Source organism: Eurosta solidaginis, chromosome 1, assembly GCF_040869045.1.
Source record: "Eurosta solidaginis isolate ZX-2024a chromosome 1, ASM4086904v1, whole genome shotgun sequence".
NCBI classification, from domain to species: Eukaryota; Metazoa; Arthropoda; class Insecta; order Diptera; family Tephritidae; genus Eurosta; species Eurosta solidaginis.
Window position 1 is genome coordinate 331,123,816 of NC_090319.1, and position 16,013 is coordinate 331,139,828.

At 37.5% G+C, this 16,013-nt stretch overlaps 1 protein-coding gene across 4 annotated transcripts in view; it reads left to right on the top strand.

Moving 5' to 3' along the window:
• The window catches only part of LOC137237863 (platelet binding protein GspB), a 66,623-nt gene extending 52,442 nt beyond the window's left edge, over positions 1-14,181 (top strand). For all 4 annotated transcript variants that reach the window (XM_067762169.1, XM_067762171.1, XM_067762172.1 and 1 more), the window contains 4 exons: positions 6,637-7,320; positions 8,775-9,208; positions 9,314-9,557; positions 13,346-14,181. In XM_067762169.1, the coding sequence (XP_067618270.1) occupies positions 6,637-7,320; positions 8,775-9,208; positions 9,314-9,557; positions 13,346-13,779 (1,796 nt within the window). In that variant the 3' untranslated portion in view covers positions 13,780-14,181. The remainder of the gene's footprint in view (positions 1-6,636; positions 7,321-8,774; positions 9,209-9,313; positions 9,558-13,345) is intronic.
• Positions 14,182-16,013: the final 1,832 nt, after the last annotated feature.

The following is a 16,013-nucleotide window of genomic DNA, read 5'->3' on the forward strand; positions in this document are numbered from 1 at the left end:
CGAACCTAGCAAAAGGGCAAATAAGAGGATTTGCAGAAAAATCGTTACAATTGGTGTCAGAAGAGGAATTGTTGAATAAATTCCAGAGGACAACAAGGACATGGCAAAGTTCAGTGAATTACAGATTCAGCAACTAAAGAAGGAGTTGGAGAGCCGTGGATTGAATACAAGTGGCGTTAAACTTGAACTTCAGGCACGGTTACGAGAGGCAATGGAAGCAGAAGGAATTGATGTGGAAGAGTATGACTTTCATCTTGATGGCGAGGAAATAACAAAAATGGAAGAAACACCGCAGACAATGGCGAACACAGACCTGAACATGATATTGGCTGCAATATCGGCACAAATGTCCGAAATGTCATCACAAATATCTACCAACATGTCATCACAATTGGAATCGCAGGAGACACGCATAACATCGAAGATTGAAGCACAAGAAACGCGTATGTCAGAAATGTCGACACAGATTACATCGAAGATTGAAGCACAAGAAACGCGTATGGCAGAAATGTCGACACAGATTACATCAAAGATGGAGACACAACTGAAAGAACAAGAGGCACGCATAACAGTATAACTCGAAGCGCAAGAGGCGCGTATATCATCAAAACTCGAAGCACGTATGGACGAGAAAATAACGCAGTTTGAGGAAAAAATCGAAGCCGAGGTGGATGCTTTGAGAGGTCGTATACAAGAGTTGCAATTAAACCGCCCAGCTGTTTCAGCAAGCAATCCAAAGGTAAAAACACCATCCTTTGACGGTTCTGTTCCTTTCCAGGTCTTTAAGCTACAGTTTGAGAAGACCGCAGCAGTGAACAACTGGAATGCGGAAGATAAAGTTGCTGCACTGTTCGTGGCATTGAAGGGGCCAGCAGCGGAAATCCTACAGACGATTCCCGAAGGAGAGCGGAACAATTTTGAAGCATTGATGGCTGCTGTAGAACGACGTTATGGAAGCGAGCATAGAAAACAGATATTCCAAATTGAGTTGCAACACAGCTACCAAAAAGCAAATGAGACATTGCAGGAGTTTGCTTCAGATATTGAAAGATTGGCTCATCTTGCAAATGCGGACGCACCCGTGGAATACACTGAAAGGGTAAAAATCCAGAGTTTCATAAATGGCATACGGGACGTGGAAACGAAGCGAGCTACATACGCAAGCCCAAAGCTGACATTTGCTGAAACGGTATCACATGTATTGACTCAGGAAACGGCCTCACGATTGAGTAAACCAGCATACAAAGCTCATCGCGTGGAAGTGGAAAGACCAGATTGGGTAGACACAATTTTGGAAGCACTGAAGGGATCTCAACAGAAGAATGCCGGAGTTATTAAATGTTTCAAGTGCGGCAACCCAGGTCACATTGCACGTCGTTGCGATCTTGGTTCTAATAGTTCCAACAATGTGGGTGGCCGTAAACGCAAAGCTGGCGGAAATGAGCAAGAGCGTGTCGGATGTAAAGAACGAAAACTTGCCCCGGCTATTGAATGTCCTGTGATATCTGTGTCGCAGATTGGAAGGAAATCAAGCAGTCTTACCTTCATAGGGAATGTGGATGGTAAAGAGCGTGTACTGACTGTAGATAAGGGGGCATCTCATTCCTTGATTCGATCTGATTTGGTCTACAGGAGAGTAAAGTCATTACCTGGAGCAAGGCTGCGTACGGTCACAGGCGAGTATAATCAAGTCCAAGGCGAAGTGGTATGTGAGGTATTAATTGGAAAAGTCATGGTTCTACACAAATTCGTTGTGGCGGAGATCGTTGATGAAGTCATATTGGGAGTGGACTTCTTGGTTGACCATGACATCAGGATCGATATGCGGAGAAAAATTATGCGCTCTAAGAACCAGGACATACCACTTAACTTTAGTTTGGAAAAAGGGTTCAGCAGTAATCGGGTACTGGTGGAAAAGACTCGACAAAGACCACGAAAGTCAAAGGCAAAGGTTGATAGATCGAATGGGCCAAATAAATCAAAATCAAAAGTACCTGCGAGAGAAACACTGGCATTGACAAAACCTTAAAGACACAGGAAAACGAAGCAACGAATTTCCGAGAAAGAATGCGAGGGTAGTTTCAAGCCGGAGCGCACTACTGCTGTGAAATGTGGGAACGATACCGATTATGCAAAGCAAATCCGTCCAGCGCAAGCTCTACGAAGTGGTTCATTGTCCAAACAACAGAGTGTGAAGGAACGGCCCAGGGTTATGAGTAGTAAGATGAAACACTGGCATGACAAGAACTTTAATTCGGAAGGTTTCTTGGCGGGAGATTTGGTACTGTTAAACAACCCACAACGAAAAAAAGGTTTGTCCCCGAAATTGCAGTGTAACTGGGAAGGCCCATACAAAGTAGTAAAACGGATCAACGATGTAGTGTACCGCATACAAACCACTACCAAACCACGAACTAAAATGAAAGGGGTTCATTTGGAGAGATTAGCAGCGTTTAGATCGAGAGATTTGTCTGATCGGGACGATCAGACTTAGGTGGAGGGCAGTGTCACGGATATTAGCATCACTAAGGCGATGCTAAGGCCATGCTAAGCGATATTTACGTCAATAATCAAATCATGTATACAATATATAAGGCAGCCGAGAGATGTCACACACAGATGCATTTACTTATACGCCTATGTGTGCGCGAGAGACTGTAAACTACAAACATTCACATCAATAATTCAATCATTATGTCCACACATATGTAGGTACACGCAGCTGAGAAGCAAGGCACAACCATATGCAGACATCTTATTTGAGATGCTCCTAAATGTAGGCAATTATAATTGTGGAAGTGTCGCTCACACATACAAGCATGGGGTATGAGAGAAGCTATAAAATCGTGCAATTTTAGTTATAGCTGAGAAGTTTGAGAGCTCATGGAGAAGATGCGAACGAGGAAACCAGAGAGTATAAAAGGCCGCAGATGTAGAGGCGCTGGAATTCAGTTTGATTTGAGTTGTCAAGCAGTTACGACTAAGACGATATCTAGCGAGCAATAGCAGTATTATTTTGAAAGTCAGTTTCCTTTAAGCTATCAGTTTGGTTATTAAGCTATTCGTTGCACAGTTTGAGTGTTAATGTGAATTATTTTAATAAAGGCCATTTTTCCATTATTCAATATTGGAGTTATTTATTCAACAGTTTAGCGATACGAACCTAGCAAAAGGGCAAATAAGAGGATTTGCAGAAAAATCGTTACAATATGTTGTTCTTTGGTCAAAATAATGAAACACGTGTTTTTTTTTTTTGCCTCAAAAAATTTTTTTTTCGGATTTATCGGCAATTGAATTCCATAAAATGCAGTCGGTATTTTATTCACCTATTTTTTCAACTGTCAATAACTTTGTCAAAAATTAACCGATTCTCATGATTTTTTCTTTGAAATGTTCGTTATTACTTTTAATTTTATATAAATTTATAAACAATTAGAAGACCCGGCAGACGTTGTCCTGCCCTAAATTTGGCCTATCTGCATACATTTTAATAAGCTTTTTCCGTCTGAATCTGCCCTTCCCCCTCTTCAATTTTTCCTAATCCTTTTATTCACTCCTCCCTCCGTCTTTTTCGCTTCATCTATCTCAATCTTCGTCTCATTCTATCTCGTTCTCAATCTCCTTCTTTCTTTTCTCTTCTCTCAATTTCTTCTCATTATTCTGCATCCTTTATTGCCTGTCCCAGAGGGTGGTATGTATTTTATTCCAGTCCGAGTCCGAGTCTCAGTCCCAGTCCTAGTCCTAATCCCAGTCCCAGTCCGTCTCTGGATAATATATTACTCTGTACTAAAGCACTCACCAACAGCTTTCATTTGATGTGCATATTGTATAAACACTGTCTAGGCATTCACTGGCCCACGTTTTGGCCTATATCTCGAGACCCTAGTCACCCAGGGGAATGAAAATTACCCTCTACACAACTAAAGACTCTCCTGAATTAAAAAAAATGTCATAGTACCTCTAATTCGCGGGCCCCCTCAGAAACCTCACCCTCTCGGCGGGCCTGGTGATGTGCTATACTTGATATCATTGGCTATAATAGTTTTTATTGATAAGCAGGTTGTTTAATTAAACACCAAGCAATTACACGGAAGTATATCCGCACCACCTGAAAATATGAGTGCCACTGCGTATACGTAACATTTTATTATTACGTATAAACAAATAAAAAAAGAGAAATTAATTTTTGAAAAAAGTCATAAATATTTACTAAATACTAAACAAAAAATTTTTTTAAACTGTATGCTATTGTTTATAAATTTATATAAAAGTAAATGTAATAACGAACATTTCAAAGAAAAAATCATGCGAATCGGTTAATTTTTGACAAAGTTATTGACAGTTGAATAATAGGTGAATAAAATACCGACTGCATTTTATGGAATTCAGTTGCCGATAAATCCGAAAAAAAAATTTTTTTAGGCAAAAAAAAAACACGTGTTTCATTATTTTGACCAAAGAACAACATATTTCATGGAAATCAAAAATCATGTCCTGCGCGGACCGGGTGTCTTGAAATGGAATGAGCCTATTACAAATGCAACTACCAATATTTTGGCACACACGTTCATGTTTTTCAATTCCATTGTACAACACTAAGGATGATTGATCATGACCTACAAATAATAGATAACTGTGACAACGTCACGTTCTACACCATTTCCAGTTGTAAATGAGAAAGCGTCATTTGGAAATGAGAATAGTTACTTTAAAATGAGAAAGCGTCATTTGAAAATGAGAATAGTTACTTGAAAATTAGAAAGCGTAATTTGAAAAGAAGATTTGTAAATTGTAAATCATATTAGTCAGTTGTAAATTAGAAAGCGTCAAATGTAAATGCAAAAGCGTTATATGGAATTGGGAATAGTGAATTGTAAATGAGAATAGTGAATTTTTAATGCGAAAGCGTCATTTGTAAATGAGATTAGTCAATTGTAAATGCGAAATATTGTAATTGCGAATAGTCACTTGTAAATGAGAATGGTCAATTGTAAATGCGAAAGCATCATATGTAAATGAGAATAGAAACTTGTAAATGAGAACGTATCAAATGAAAATGTGAAAGTGCCATTTGTAGTTGAGAGTACGTAGTCAATTATAAATAAGAAAGTATCACTTAAAATGCGAAAGCGTCATATGGAAATGAGAATAGTCAATTGTAAATGCGAAAGCATTATATAGAAATGAGAAAAGTGTGTAAATTTTGAATGGGAACGCATTAAATGCAAATGCGAAAGACTTATTTATTATTAAGAATAAAAATTGTCAATTGAAAATGCGAAATCCGTTTTATTTAGTAATTTTAACATTGAATTTAAATAAACGTGTAATAAATAGTATATCGAGTAATGACAGTAACTACATACATATTGGTATGGGTTCAATACACTGCCCATGAAAGATATGCCCACATGGTAATAGGCGAACAACGGATTTCCTTTGCATTTTATTTACGCACACAGCACAATTGTCTTTAAACTCCATTATAGTTATAAGTTTTTATTTGGTTAGTAACCGATAGACTTATAAATAAATTCAAATATGTATTTATAACCTACTTGGTGCATACACTATTCAATCGTAAAGTGGGTTATGTAAAAGTATTATGTAATGGTTCCGTCTTATTACCCATTTCCCACCACTGTACAAGAACTTGGACTTCTCTTCAAAAAATGCATAAGTAATAATCAAAATGGCCTTACTGATACCTATGTAGTGTTATTTTAGTGAAGTAAGTAGTGATTAAATATCATCCTAAAAGCTAACCACGGTTTAAGTTATTTAAGCAATTATGTAGTTTGGATCTGCTTTCTCATTTACAAGTGACTATTCTCATTTCCCTATGACGCTTTCGCATTTTCAAGTGATACTTTTTTATTTATGATTGAGTACGTATTCTCAATTACAAATGACGCTTTCGCATTTTCATTTGATGCTTTCTCATTTACAAGTGCCTATTCTCATTTCCATATGACGCTTTCGCATTAACAATTGCCTATTCGCATTTACAACTGACGCTTTCGAAATTACATCTGACACTATCTAATTTTCAAATGACGCTTTCTCATTTACAAGTGACTTCGCATTTCCATGTGACGCTTTCGCATATACAATGCACTATTCCAATTCTAATTTACAACTGCCTATTCTTAATTACAATTGATGCTTTCGAAATTCCATTTATAGTTTTCTAATTTACAACTGACTATTCTCATATCGAAGTGACGCTTTCGCATTTACAATTGACTATTCTCATTTCCATAACACGCTTTCGCATTTATATCTGACGCTTTCTCAGTTACAACTGGAAATGGTGTAGTGCTTCTCTAATCGAATTCTAACCTAGTTTTGTAGATAACTACATTAAAAATCCAATGTAAAATCACAATATATCTCTACCGTTAGGAACTGTTTGTTGGGTATATGCAGTACATTTTTACCTTTTTTGATTTTTTAAAAGCATTAAATATGTTTCGGAGGCTTTATTTGAAGTACATGTAAATAATTTTTTGCTTATAGACCAATCTACAGGACTGGTTTGGTGAAAAACCCAGAAAAAGTGTTTTTATTGATAGAAGTTTCGGATATCGCGTTGTCTTTAATTACTCATTTATGTACTAATTTTTTTATTCTCAGGTCGAGCACTTAGCGGTATGCCACTAACTACACCCTTACCAATGGACCAACCAGCCGCTATAATCAAAAATGAGAATGGCATGTTCACTATACGCAATCCGGCGCTTCATCAGGCTGTTACGAATGGACTCACCTTAGGTGGATATCGTCAGTTCGGAAACGTTAGCTATTATACGCCGCAAGAAGCTGCTGCCGAAGCTGTTAGAGCTACTCAGCTGCAACAACAGCAGCATCAACAGCAAAATGTTGTCAATCAAGCAATGGTGACTGCAAACAACAAAGGCGAAGGTAGCAGTAGCGCTTCTTCATCATCCGCATTCTCATATTTCTCAAATACCAGCTCTAATGCACCAAATTCGTCGTCTTCATCAACCGGTAGTGTGGGAGGTGCCGGCAGCACAATCGGCAATGCACACAACACCATCAGTATTAGTTGTACCAGTATCGATGAGCAAGGTGCTAGCAGCACTGCTCTAACTGGTAATAGTGGCGGTGGTTTAACTGGCGATGCGGCGGTAATTGCCCGACCAACACCACAGGCGAAATGCATTTCAGCCATTGGCAGTGAAATAAAGAATGCGCAACAGCAGAAGCAGAAATGTAAGGAAGCTACATCTACTGCACAATGGCCCTCATTCGTTGGACAGGAGTTGCAAAGTGGCGGTGCACCAGTAGCAGATAATTGTAAGTGTTTATATGTATGTTAGGTTAAATAAATTCTTTCGTATTTTTTGTTGTGAATTCAGGAGTGGAATATATATGGATTTCAATTTAAATGGGTTGGACAAAATTCACTTTTGCATAGAAGTCAAAACTGTTTTACTAAACTCAAAGTTATAATATTGGTCACGAATATAAAAGTCAAACTGACCCACTTATTGGTATTCAAATTTCTCGAACTAAATGAAGGCAAACTTCTTCTAACAATACATTTATTTAAAATAAAACTTTTAGGCAAAAAAATTACTCTCGTATAAGGAGTTAGTATCTCAATCTGTTTGAACGCCAGGTTTTAAGATTTTAAAAACTTCGCAAGGCCATTCTGAAATCAATCTGAGATGAACATGAATTGATCCCGAAAATAGTTTCAAAACTATGCTCAAATAGTCTCAAAATTATCCACAGAACCATTACGAAACTATCATGATATAGGCCCGAAATGATACCGAAAAGAATCCGGAAATAGCCCCGAAAACATATATGTAGTACTTCTATATAACTACTACAGGCTGGTTCCACTCACAAACAGTAGTATTGCTGTTTACATAGTTTTTTTTTTTTGTATTCAATAATCGAATGTACAACCTAAATTTTTTCTTGTCACTCTTATGCTGCTACACTCACAAACTATATGGTTGGCTCATCTCATCAGCTAATTTAATTTTTTCATTTTACTGGCATAGGGATTGTCAAAAGGAGATGGCATCGTAGAAATTATTTATTAAAAAATAGTTTCACGTCACTTTGAATCATTTTTTTTAGTAAATCTATCTAATTTACCGCATAACTTTCCCACAACACACACAAAGTTCTATGTTTTCTCTCTATTCCATTCGCATAACACCAACACGCAGATTTTGACAATCTGAACAAAGGTATGTTGTTGTTGTAGAGAGAAGCTAACCATATAGTTGAACCATGAACCATTTCGTATACAAAACTTTGCGAGCATATTATACTAGCAACATAGGAGTATTACATATATGCCCGAAAACAGCCAAGAAATGATGCAAAGATAAGATCGAAACGGTCTGAAAACAGTTTCTTCGGTATAATGCTAAAACAATTCAGCATTATCATAAAAATGAATAGTACCGAAAATAATTCCTAACTTAACCTGATGGTTCTGAAAATAGTCGGAAATTATACTGAAAATTAATCCCGAAAGGAACTCGAAGCGGGTGATTCTGCGCTTTTTTCCAATATTTATCAGTTTGCGATGTGTATGACTCATATACCAAATATTATTTGTCTAGGTCTAATGAACTCAGAGTTACATATATCGATGGGTGTGGGACTCTTTTTTTCAGTGCCAGGAGTCCCTTCTGATCTATTATCTAACTTTCGCATTTATAATAATAATAGGATAATTGCTTTACACAGCACACCTTTTAAATTTGTTCTTCTTCTTTTTCTAGTGGCAGCAGCTACTGCATACCTTGGCGGTGCTGGAAACGGTAGTGTTAGTAACACCGGCAATAGCGGCGGCGTTAATGCTAATGTTGGTGTTGTTGGAGCTAGTCCAGTTGGTTGTCTAACAACTGCCTCGCTACAAGAAAAATACCAACAATCCAGCTACTATAATGGTTATGTAGATGTTTATTCTAACGCAGCACAAAGCAATAGCAGTCAAATGTCCACACCTGGCGCTCATTCCAGTAATGCGGGCTCGCTTTTCGATGGTGGCACTGATTGTCATTTACATCATCATAATTGTGGCGAGGACTCACCGCCACCCACTATAACAGGTTATAATTCATATTTGGATGGTATTACCAATACGGGTGTCATACGATATGATGATGCTTCGTTCTTGAAGAACTTAATACCTGGACAAAATCTTAGTAATGAGGTAAGATTTTATGTTTCTTTTTATTTTAAATAATAAAGGCATTTTATGCATATACTTCATTTATCACCTATATAGTTGTGTTATATTTAATAATCTTTACAATAGGTGTCCATACATAATATCAACGACTCGAATTTTACACGAAATACATCACCGGTGGCACCACATCGTGTAGAGATCACACCGGTCTATCGTAGTAGACCAACGTCAACGAATACGAATATATACGAGCATTGCACAACATCTTCATCGCTTACGCAGCAGAACGCATTAGGCGATCAGCACGCAAAATATCATCATTCCGGTGTAGTCACTGGCTACAATGAGCCATTAAACGAATTTGGAAAGGGTAAGTAGTTTCGAAAAGTAATTTCATTATATTCACTTTTTTGTAAAAATTGAAAAAAAATGTAATTTCAACTTTTTCGAATTATCCTCCAAAACATTGATGATGAATTTCATATCAAAACCTATAAAAAAAAGGCACATTTTGAACCCGGCCCCTCAGATTTTGATGAAATTTTGCATACAGGCACACTTTACCTATACAAACACAATCTCATTTTTAGAAATTGCATTTTTGAAAAATCGTGGGCGTGGCAAGGTGTCAAAGTTGTGAAAAATGACGGTAATAGGTACTTTTGAGCTGTGATAACTACGGAATGGCTCAACCGATTTCAAAGATCTTGGTACCATTGGAAAGGTATTCAAATTGGCTTTTGAAAACATATACTGTTTACACTGAAAAATTGTTTGTTTCAAAAATAAAATTTTAATCTTGGAAAAAAATTCAAAGACCAAGGCGTTTTAAAATAAAATATACTTTTATTAGAAAGGTCTATTTAATATATATAACATATCCAAAAACTGAAATGGCGTTTTCTTTCCTTTTTTTTTATTTTTAAGCAAATGCATCCCTTTATATTTTGATATCATGGTAATGTTGAGCTGTGATAACTACGGAATGGCTGAACCGATTTCCAAGATCTTTGTACCATTGGAAAGGTATTCTAATCGGCTATTTTTTTATTACACTGAAAAGCATTTTTTTTTGTTTTTAAATGCTTAGTCTTTGTACTTTTTTCCAAGTTTAGTTTTTAAAAAACTAAAAAAAAAAAATAGTTTTTCAGCGAAATAAAAATTCTTACAGTATATTATTTGAATACCTTACTAATGGTACCAATATCTTTAAAATCGGTTGAGCCATTCCGTAGTTATCACAGCTCAAAAGTACCATAATATCAAAAATAAAGAGTTGCATTTATTTAAAATTCAAAAAAAATACGCCATTTTAGTTAGCATTAGGATATGTTATATATATTAAATAGACCTTTATAAAAATAATTTATTTTATTTTAAAACGCTTGGCCTTAGAAGATTTTTTTCAAGTTTAAAATTTTATTTTAGAAAAACAAATTTTCAGTGTATTACAAAAATTTTACAGTGTATGTTTTCGAAATCTGATCTGAATACCTTTCCAATGGTACCAAGATCTTTGAAATCGGTTGAGCCATTCCGTAGTTATCACAGCTCAAAAGTACCTATTACCGTAATTTTTCACGCATTTTTCACAACTTTGACACCGTGCAACGCCCACAATTTTTCAAAAAGGCAATTTCTAAAATGGAGGTTGTGTTTGTATAGGTAAAGTGTACCTGTATACAAAATTTCATCAAAATTTGAGGGGGTCGGGTTCAATGCATATCGGTTTTGATATGAAATTCATGAGATACGGATTTTCGACGCTCGAAGTGGAATCTATCCCACTATATATCTTTCACTCGCGAAACCTGGCATTATCACCGACTAAATCCTTCGTGGCCTTATTTACAACATGACAGTCCAAAATGTCGACCATTTTGAACATCCACGTCGATGGCACTACGCTACCGACTAGAGTTGGCAAATATCCGTGTACCTGTGATTTTGTCACAGCTACTGAAATATCACAGTATACTTCAGCGACAGCTTACAAGGAATATTCGTGACTGATTTCCTGTGACAGCATTTATTTCACGTTACCAATCACAGACTCAAACATAGCTCTCATCACAGGAACAAAACGCTTCTATGCTATGAACCAATACAATGAGCAAGTTACTTAAGCTGCGACTAAATAACAGTAGATGTCCCAAAATATTACGCAGAGTAATCGTCGTGCTCCTCTTGATTTTCCCTACAAAGTGGCCGAACGGGACCTACCCGTTTTATACCGATGCCGAACGGCATCTGCAAGTCAGATGAGTTTCACTGAGAGCTTTTCATTAGCAGAAATACACCCGGAGCGCTTGCCAACCATGCCGAAGGGGGACCCCGCTTAGAAAAATTTTCTTCTAATTGAAAAACCTCATTTCTAAAATTTTGATATTGCTTTGCCCGGGGTATGAACCCAGGGCATACGGTGTGGTAGGCGGAGCACGCTACCATCACACCACGGTGGCCGCCAAACCTTGAATTTGACAAACCAAAAATTTTTATTTTGCGCCTTCGGATTATTGTTGTCGAGGTCAATACGCGTCTTTTGACACCTCTCTCGATATTTTTGGACGCGTATTAGCAGAGTCATGCTGTCGTATAGAATCACCGAAACTGATTCCTGTTGGCGTGGTATTTGTCTTTTTTTTCAGTCACAGTGACGGGTAAAAGCCGCTGTGACCGAGAGGTCACAATCTCAGACAACATTGTTCCTCAAAAATCACGGGATCGGCCAACATTACTACCGACTGTCCTACACCCCAAAATCTTGGGTGTGACGTTTGATCAGGATCTACATTTTGGTGAGCATGCAGCCGCAATTGTACCGAAAATCCACAGCCGTAATAAAATCCTCAAATCTCTTGCTGGGGAAAAGACAAACGCTCATTACCACTTACAAAGCAATTGGCCAGCCGATTGCATGCTACGCGTCCCCTATATGGTCGCCAAGCCTAAAAACTACTCACTGGAAGAAGTTACAGGACTGCCAAAATACTGCTCTCAGAATCGCCACGGACTGTCTTCTTATGTCCCAGAACACCACCTACATAATGAGGCGAGAATACTCCCCATCAGGGAGAGAAATGAGATGCTAACCAAACAGTTCCTGATGAATACCCAGAAACCTGGGCATCCCAACAGACATCTGATTGATGAGCCAACGCCGCCCAGGGGCTTAAGGAGTCATCTCCGTAAGCATTATGAGAAATACGCCACCTGAGAACTCAGCCGTATGAAGCCAAAAAACACAAGCATGTCCTCAGTTAACTCCACAAACAGACGTGTTGTTGTTGTTGTTGTAGCGATATGGTTGCTCCCCAACGGCTTTGGGAGTGTTATCGATGTAATGGTCCTTTGCCGGATACAGATCCGGCACGCTCCGGTACCACAGCACCATTAAGGTGCTAGCCCGACCATCTCGGGAACGATTTATGTGGCCACATTAAACCTTCAGGCCATTCCCTCCCTCCCCACCCCCAAGTTCCATGAGGAGCTTGGGGTCGCCAGAGCCTCGTCTGTTAGTGAAACAGGATTCGCCGCGGATAGGTGAGGTTGACAATTGGGTTTGGAGAAGCTATATATTGCGCTGGCAACCTGAAGGGTTGCGCTACACAGCCCCTTGAATCTGGTATTTTAGTCGCCTCTTACGACAGGCATACCTACCGCGGGAATATTCTGACCCCCTAACCCGCTGGGGGTCACAAACAGGCGTCGGACCTTTATGCCAGGAATTTCCCGGTGAATCCACTTCCCCGGGAAACGCGAGTCACTCTAGCTCAACTTCGATCTGGATACTGTAACAGGTTAAACTCTTACCTATCTAGAATCAACCCCGATATATAAAATGTATGCCCTGCCTGCAATGTGTCCCCACACCAACCATCTCTTTAATTGTAATGTGGAACCAACGCCTCTAACACCCCTCTCTTTATGGTGCACCCCTGTTGAAACAGGTTTCCTTGGACTCCCGTTAGACGATATTGATGACAATTTGTGATCGGTCGCACCTATTGGATGAGGCGAAGCACTGCTACAACAACAACATATCTATGTTTTGTAGACTTACTTCGGAAAACAAAAAAAATACGTTTCTGCTTATTTATTAAACTCTCTAAAAGTTTTTTTTTTTTTTCCAATAAAAAATTTTTTATTTTCTTACAGATACTGGCAACATATTTGCAACGAACAACCTTGTTAACTTGAATGAGCTCGACGCAGCAGCCACTGCGGCGGCGGGAACTAGGCCTGATATTGATGCATATCAGCGTTATAATTATGAATTTGAGAATCAACAGCAGAAACAACAAAAAGCAATACTCGACTTGAATGATTTGTTAATCAAGAAAAATTCACATAGTCCGCATACCCAACGCGTTTCACCATATTTAGATGAATCTGCCATGGATAGTTTTGTACAAAATATTAATACATTGCAAATATCAGCAGTAACCGATGATCAAAGTGGTAGTGGTGGTGGTGTTGGTGGTGGTCATATCAATAGCAGCGGCAACATCTGCACTAATACCAGTAGTGCTGGTATGCCGACCAACAACAACACTGCTGCTACCCCAACAGCTGCCAATGGTTGGTGGTAAAGTAATCAATGTCACTTGCACTATAAACTACTCAGTAAATGATGATGATAAGGCCCACAGCAACACCAATGCTGATAGCGATGCATATTGCAATACAATTACATGCGATAACATACATATATAGTATTTACATATACACATGGCATTACATGTTCATGTTAAACAATTAAAGACTTAAATTGTCAATTTAAGTAAAAAAAAAAAACGGGAAAATGTCGAATTAATGAAATCATCTTTGCAGCCATTTTTAGCATCCAACGCCTATTCATAGAATGTCGTACCAGCATTTTACCACACCACAGGTGAAATGCATGAAAGCTAAGCAAAATAATAAAATCAAATAAGGAAAAATATACCTAAATTGAGAAGTAAAAATAAAAAATATAAATTAAAAAGAAACAACTATTTTTTTCCACATTTAAAAATGCGTATGTTGCAGAATTTCGCGAAAGTTACAATGAAGGAATGACATAGTATTATATTAAAGAAAAAAAAATCAAGATAAAATGCGAATGAAATCCTTACGTACACTCATGGGCAAAATAGTATCTATACACAGGTTCTCTATCATTACAAGATTTGGCAAATGAAAGCAAATTTTGTATGGTAATCACCCCAATTCTGCATTTCGATTACGTTCCCGTTCTCCGCTCCGCTTTAATCGAAGTTTGGTATTCTGCATTACGACGGAATCGTAAAGAGAAGAGGAAGAGCAAATGATTTTTCGAAATCATCTGTTGGTACGGAATGTGTGAACATTGGAACTAAATAAATTAAAGCAAATTTGTAAAAAAAACACTGAAAAACGTTTATATTTTATTATCCACGCCATTTTGTACAAAAAAAAAGCAATAGAATATATTACCGCAGTGTTATATTTTTTTGAGTGAAGTGCTTTCATAATTGTAAGTGTGTTTTTGTCGTTCTTTTGGCCAATTCCCTGCCGTGGCCACCAAGTTTTGTTAAAACGGATTCCTGCACGAATATAGTTGACATTTTCTGAATTTTAAGGATGCTAATTTCATTGCACTGGCCTAAAATACTTTATAAAGGTTTATTTATTCCTTCCGCAAGGATTGTTTACGTTTTCGCTTCACCTTCCTCTACGCCGGCAGCTTGCTTTGGCATATAACTGGACCCAACGAACAGACCCAAATTATAGCTGTCTATTATAATGGAATCAATAGCCGCGGCATTATTTGTGGAGTTGGAAAGCAACGCATACGAAAATAGCCAGGCGAGAATGGAAAGGCAAATATTGTGATTAAGATTTGTGTAATCCATTTGAGATGAGTGACGAATTGTAAGAAATTGAACTTAAAAGTGGTAAAGTTTAAAGACTTATTCTCTTATTTAGGTTCAAAAAAAACTCTCGACTTAACAAGGATGCTTTCAAGTATGTGTTAGATACTTTTGCGGGGCAAATACGTCCAAGGACTTCGACATCGACATGTTGTTTTTGACCTGGAAACATATAAAAAACAATCATCATCAAGCCTTCTACGTTTCTTAACAAGTTTTACTTACATTTTTGTTAAAATTCTGTTATAAATTAATAAAAAAATAAAAAGAAAATATTTTTCCGCCAACTAATTTGCAACTTAGAAAAACGGAACTACGATCGAAATGCAGAATACAAAAAATCGAACGATTCGAAGTTGGATCGAAAGAGATTGGAACACAGAATACCAAAATTGCCAAATCGAAAAAATTCCAATCCAAGTCGAAATGCAGAATCGGACTGAATATTAATAACTAGTTACATATACTAAATTTATAAAAATCAATATAACTCAATCATTTAAAGAAAACTGTTTCCTACTAAAAAAAATTCTTTGGTCAAAATAATAAGTGTATGAAACTTTTTTTTTAGAAATCAAAGTACATTATTCAATTATAATTTCTTACTCCGCTGTTTTCTAAATCACCGGTATCTCTTCCATGTTTTGTATAACTTTGCCTATTCTATTGGGCACGGCTTTAATTAATTTTTGGCAGGTTTCCAATGGAGTGCTATCCCATTCCAATATTTCGTCTTCTGCCAAAATTGCTTCTAGTTTTGAATTGCAATGTATGACAATCTGCTCTTAAGGCCACTCGACAAGCTCTCCATCGGGTTGTGGTCAGGGGATTGAGTTGGTCATACAGGAATATTTTGCGAAACGTTAAGCTGACACATGCGAAGAAAAAAATGCCACACAGATTGAGTTATCACTAAAATACCGATACAAAAC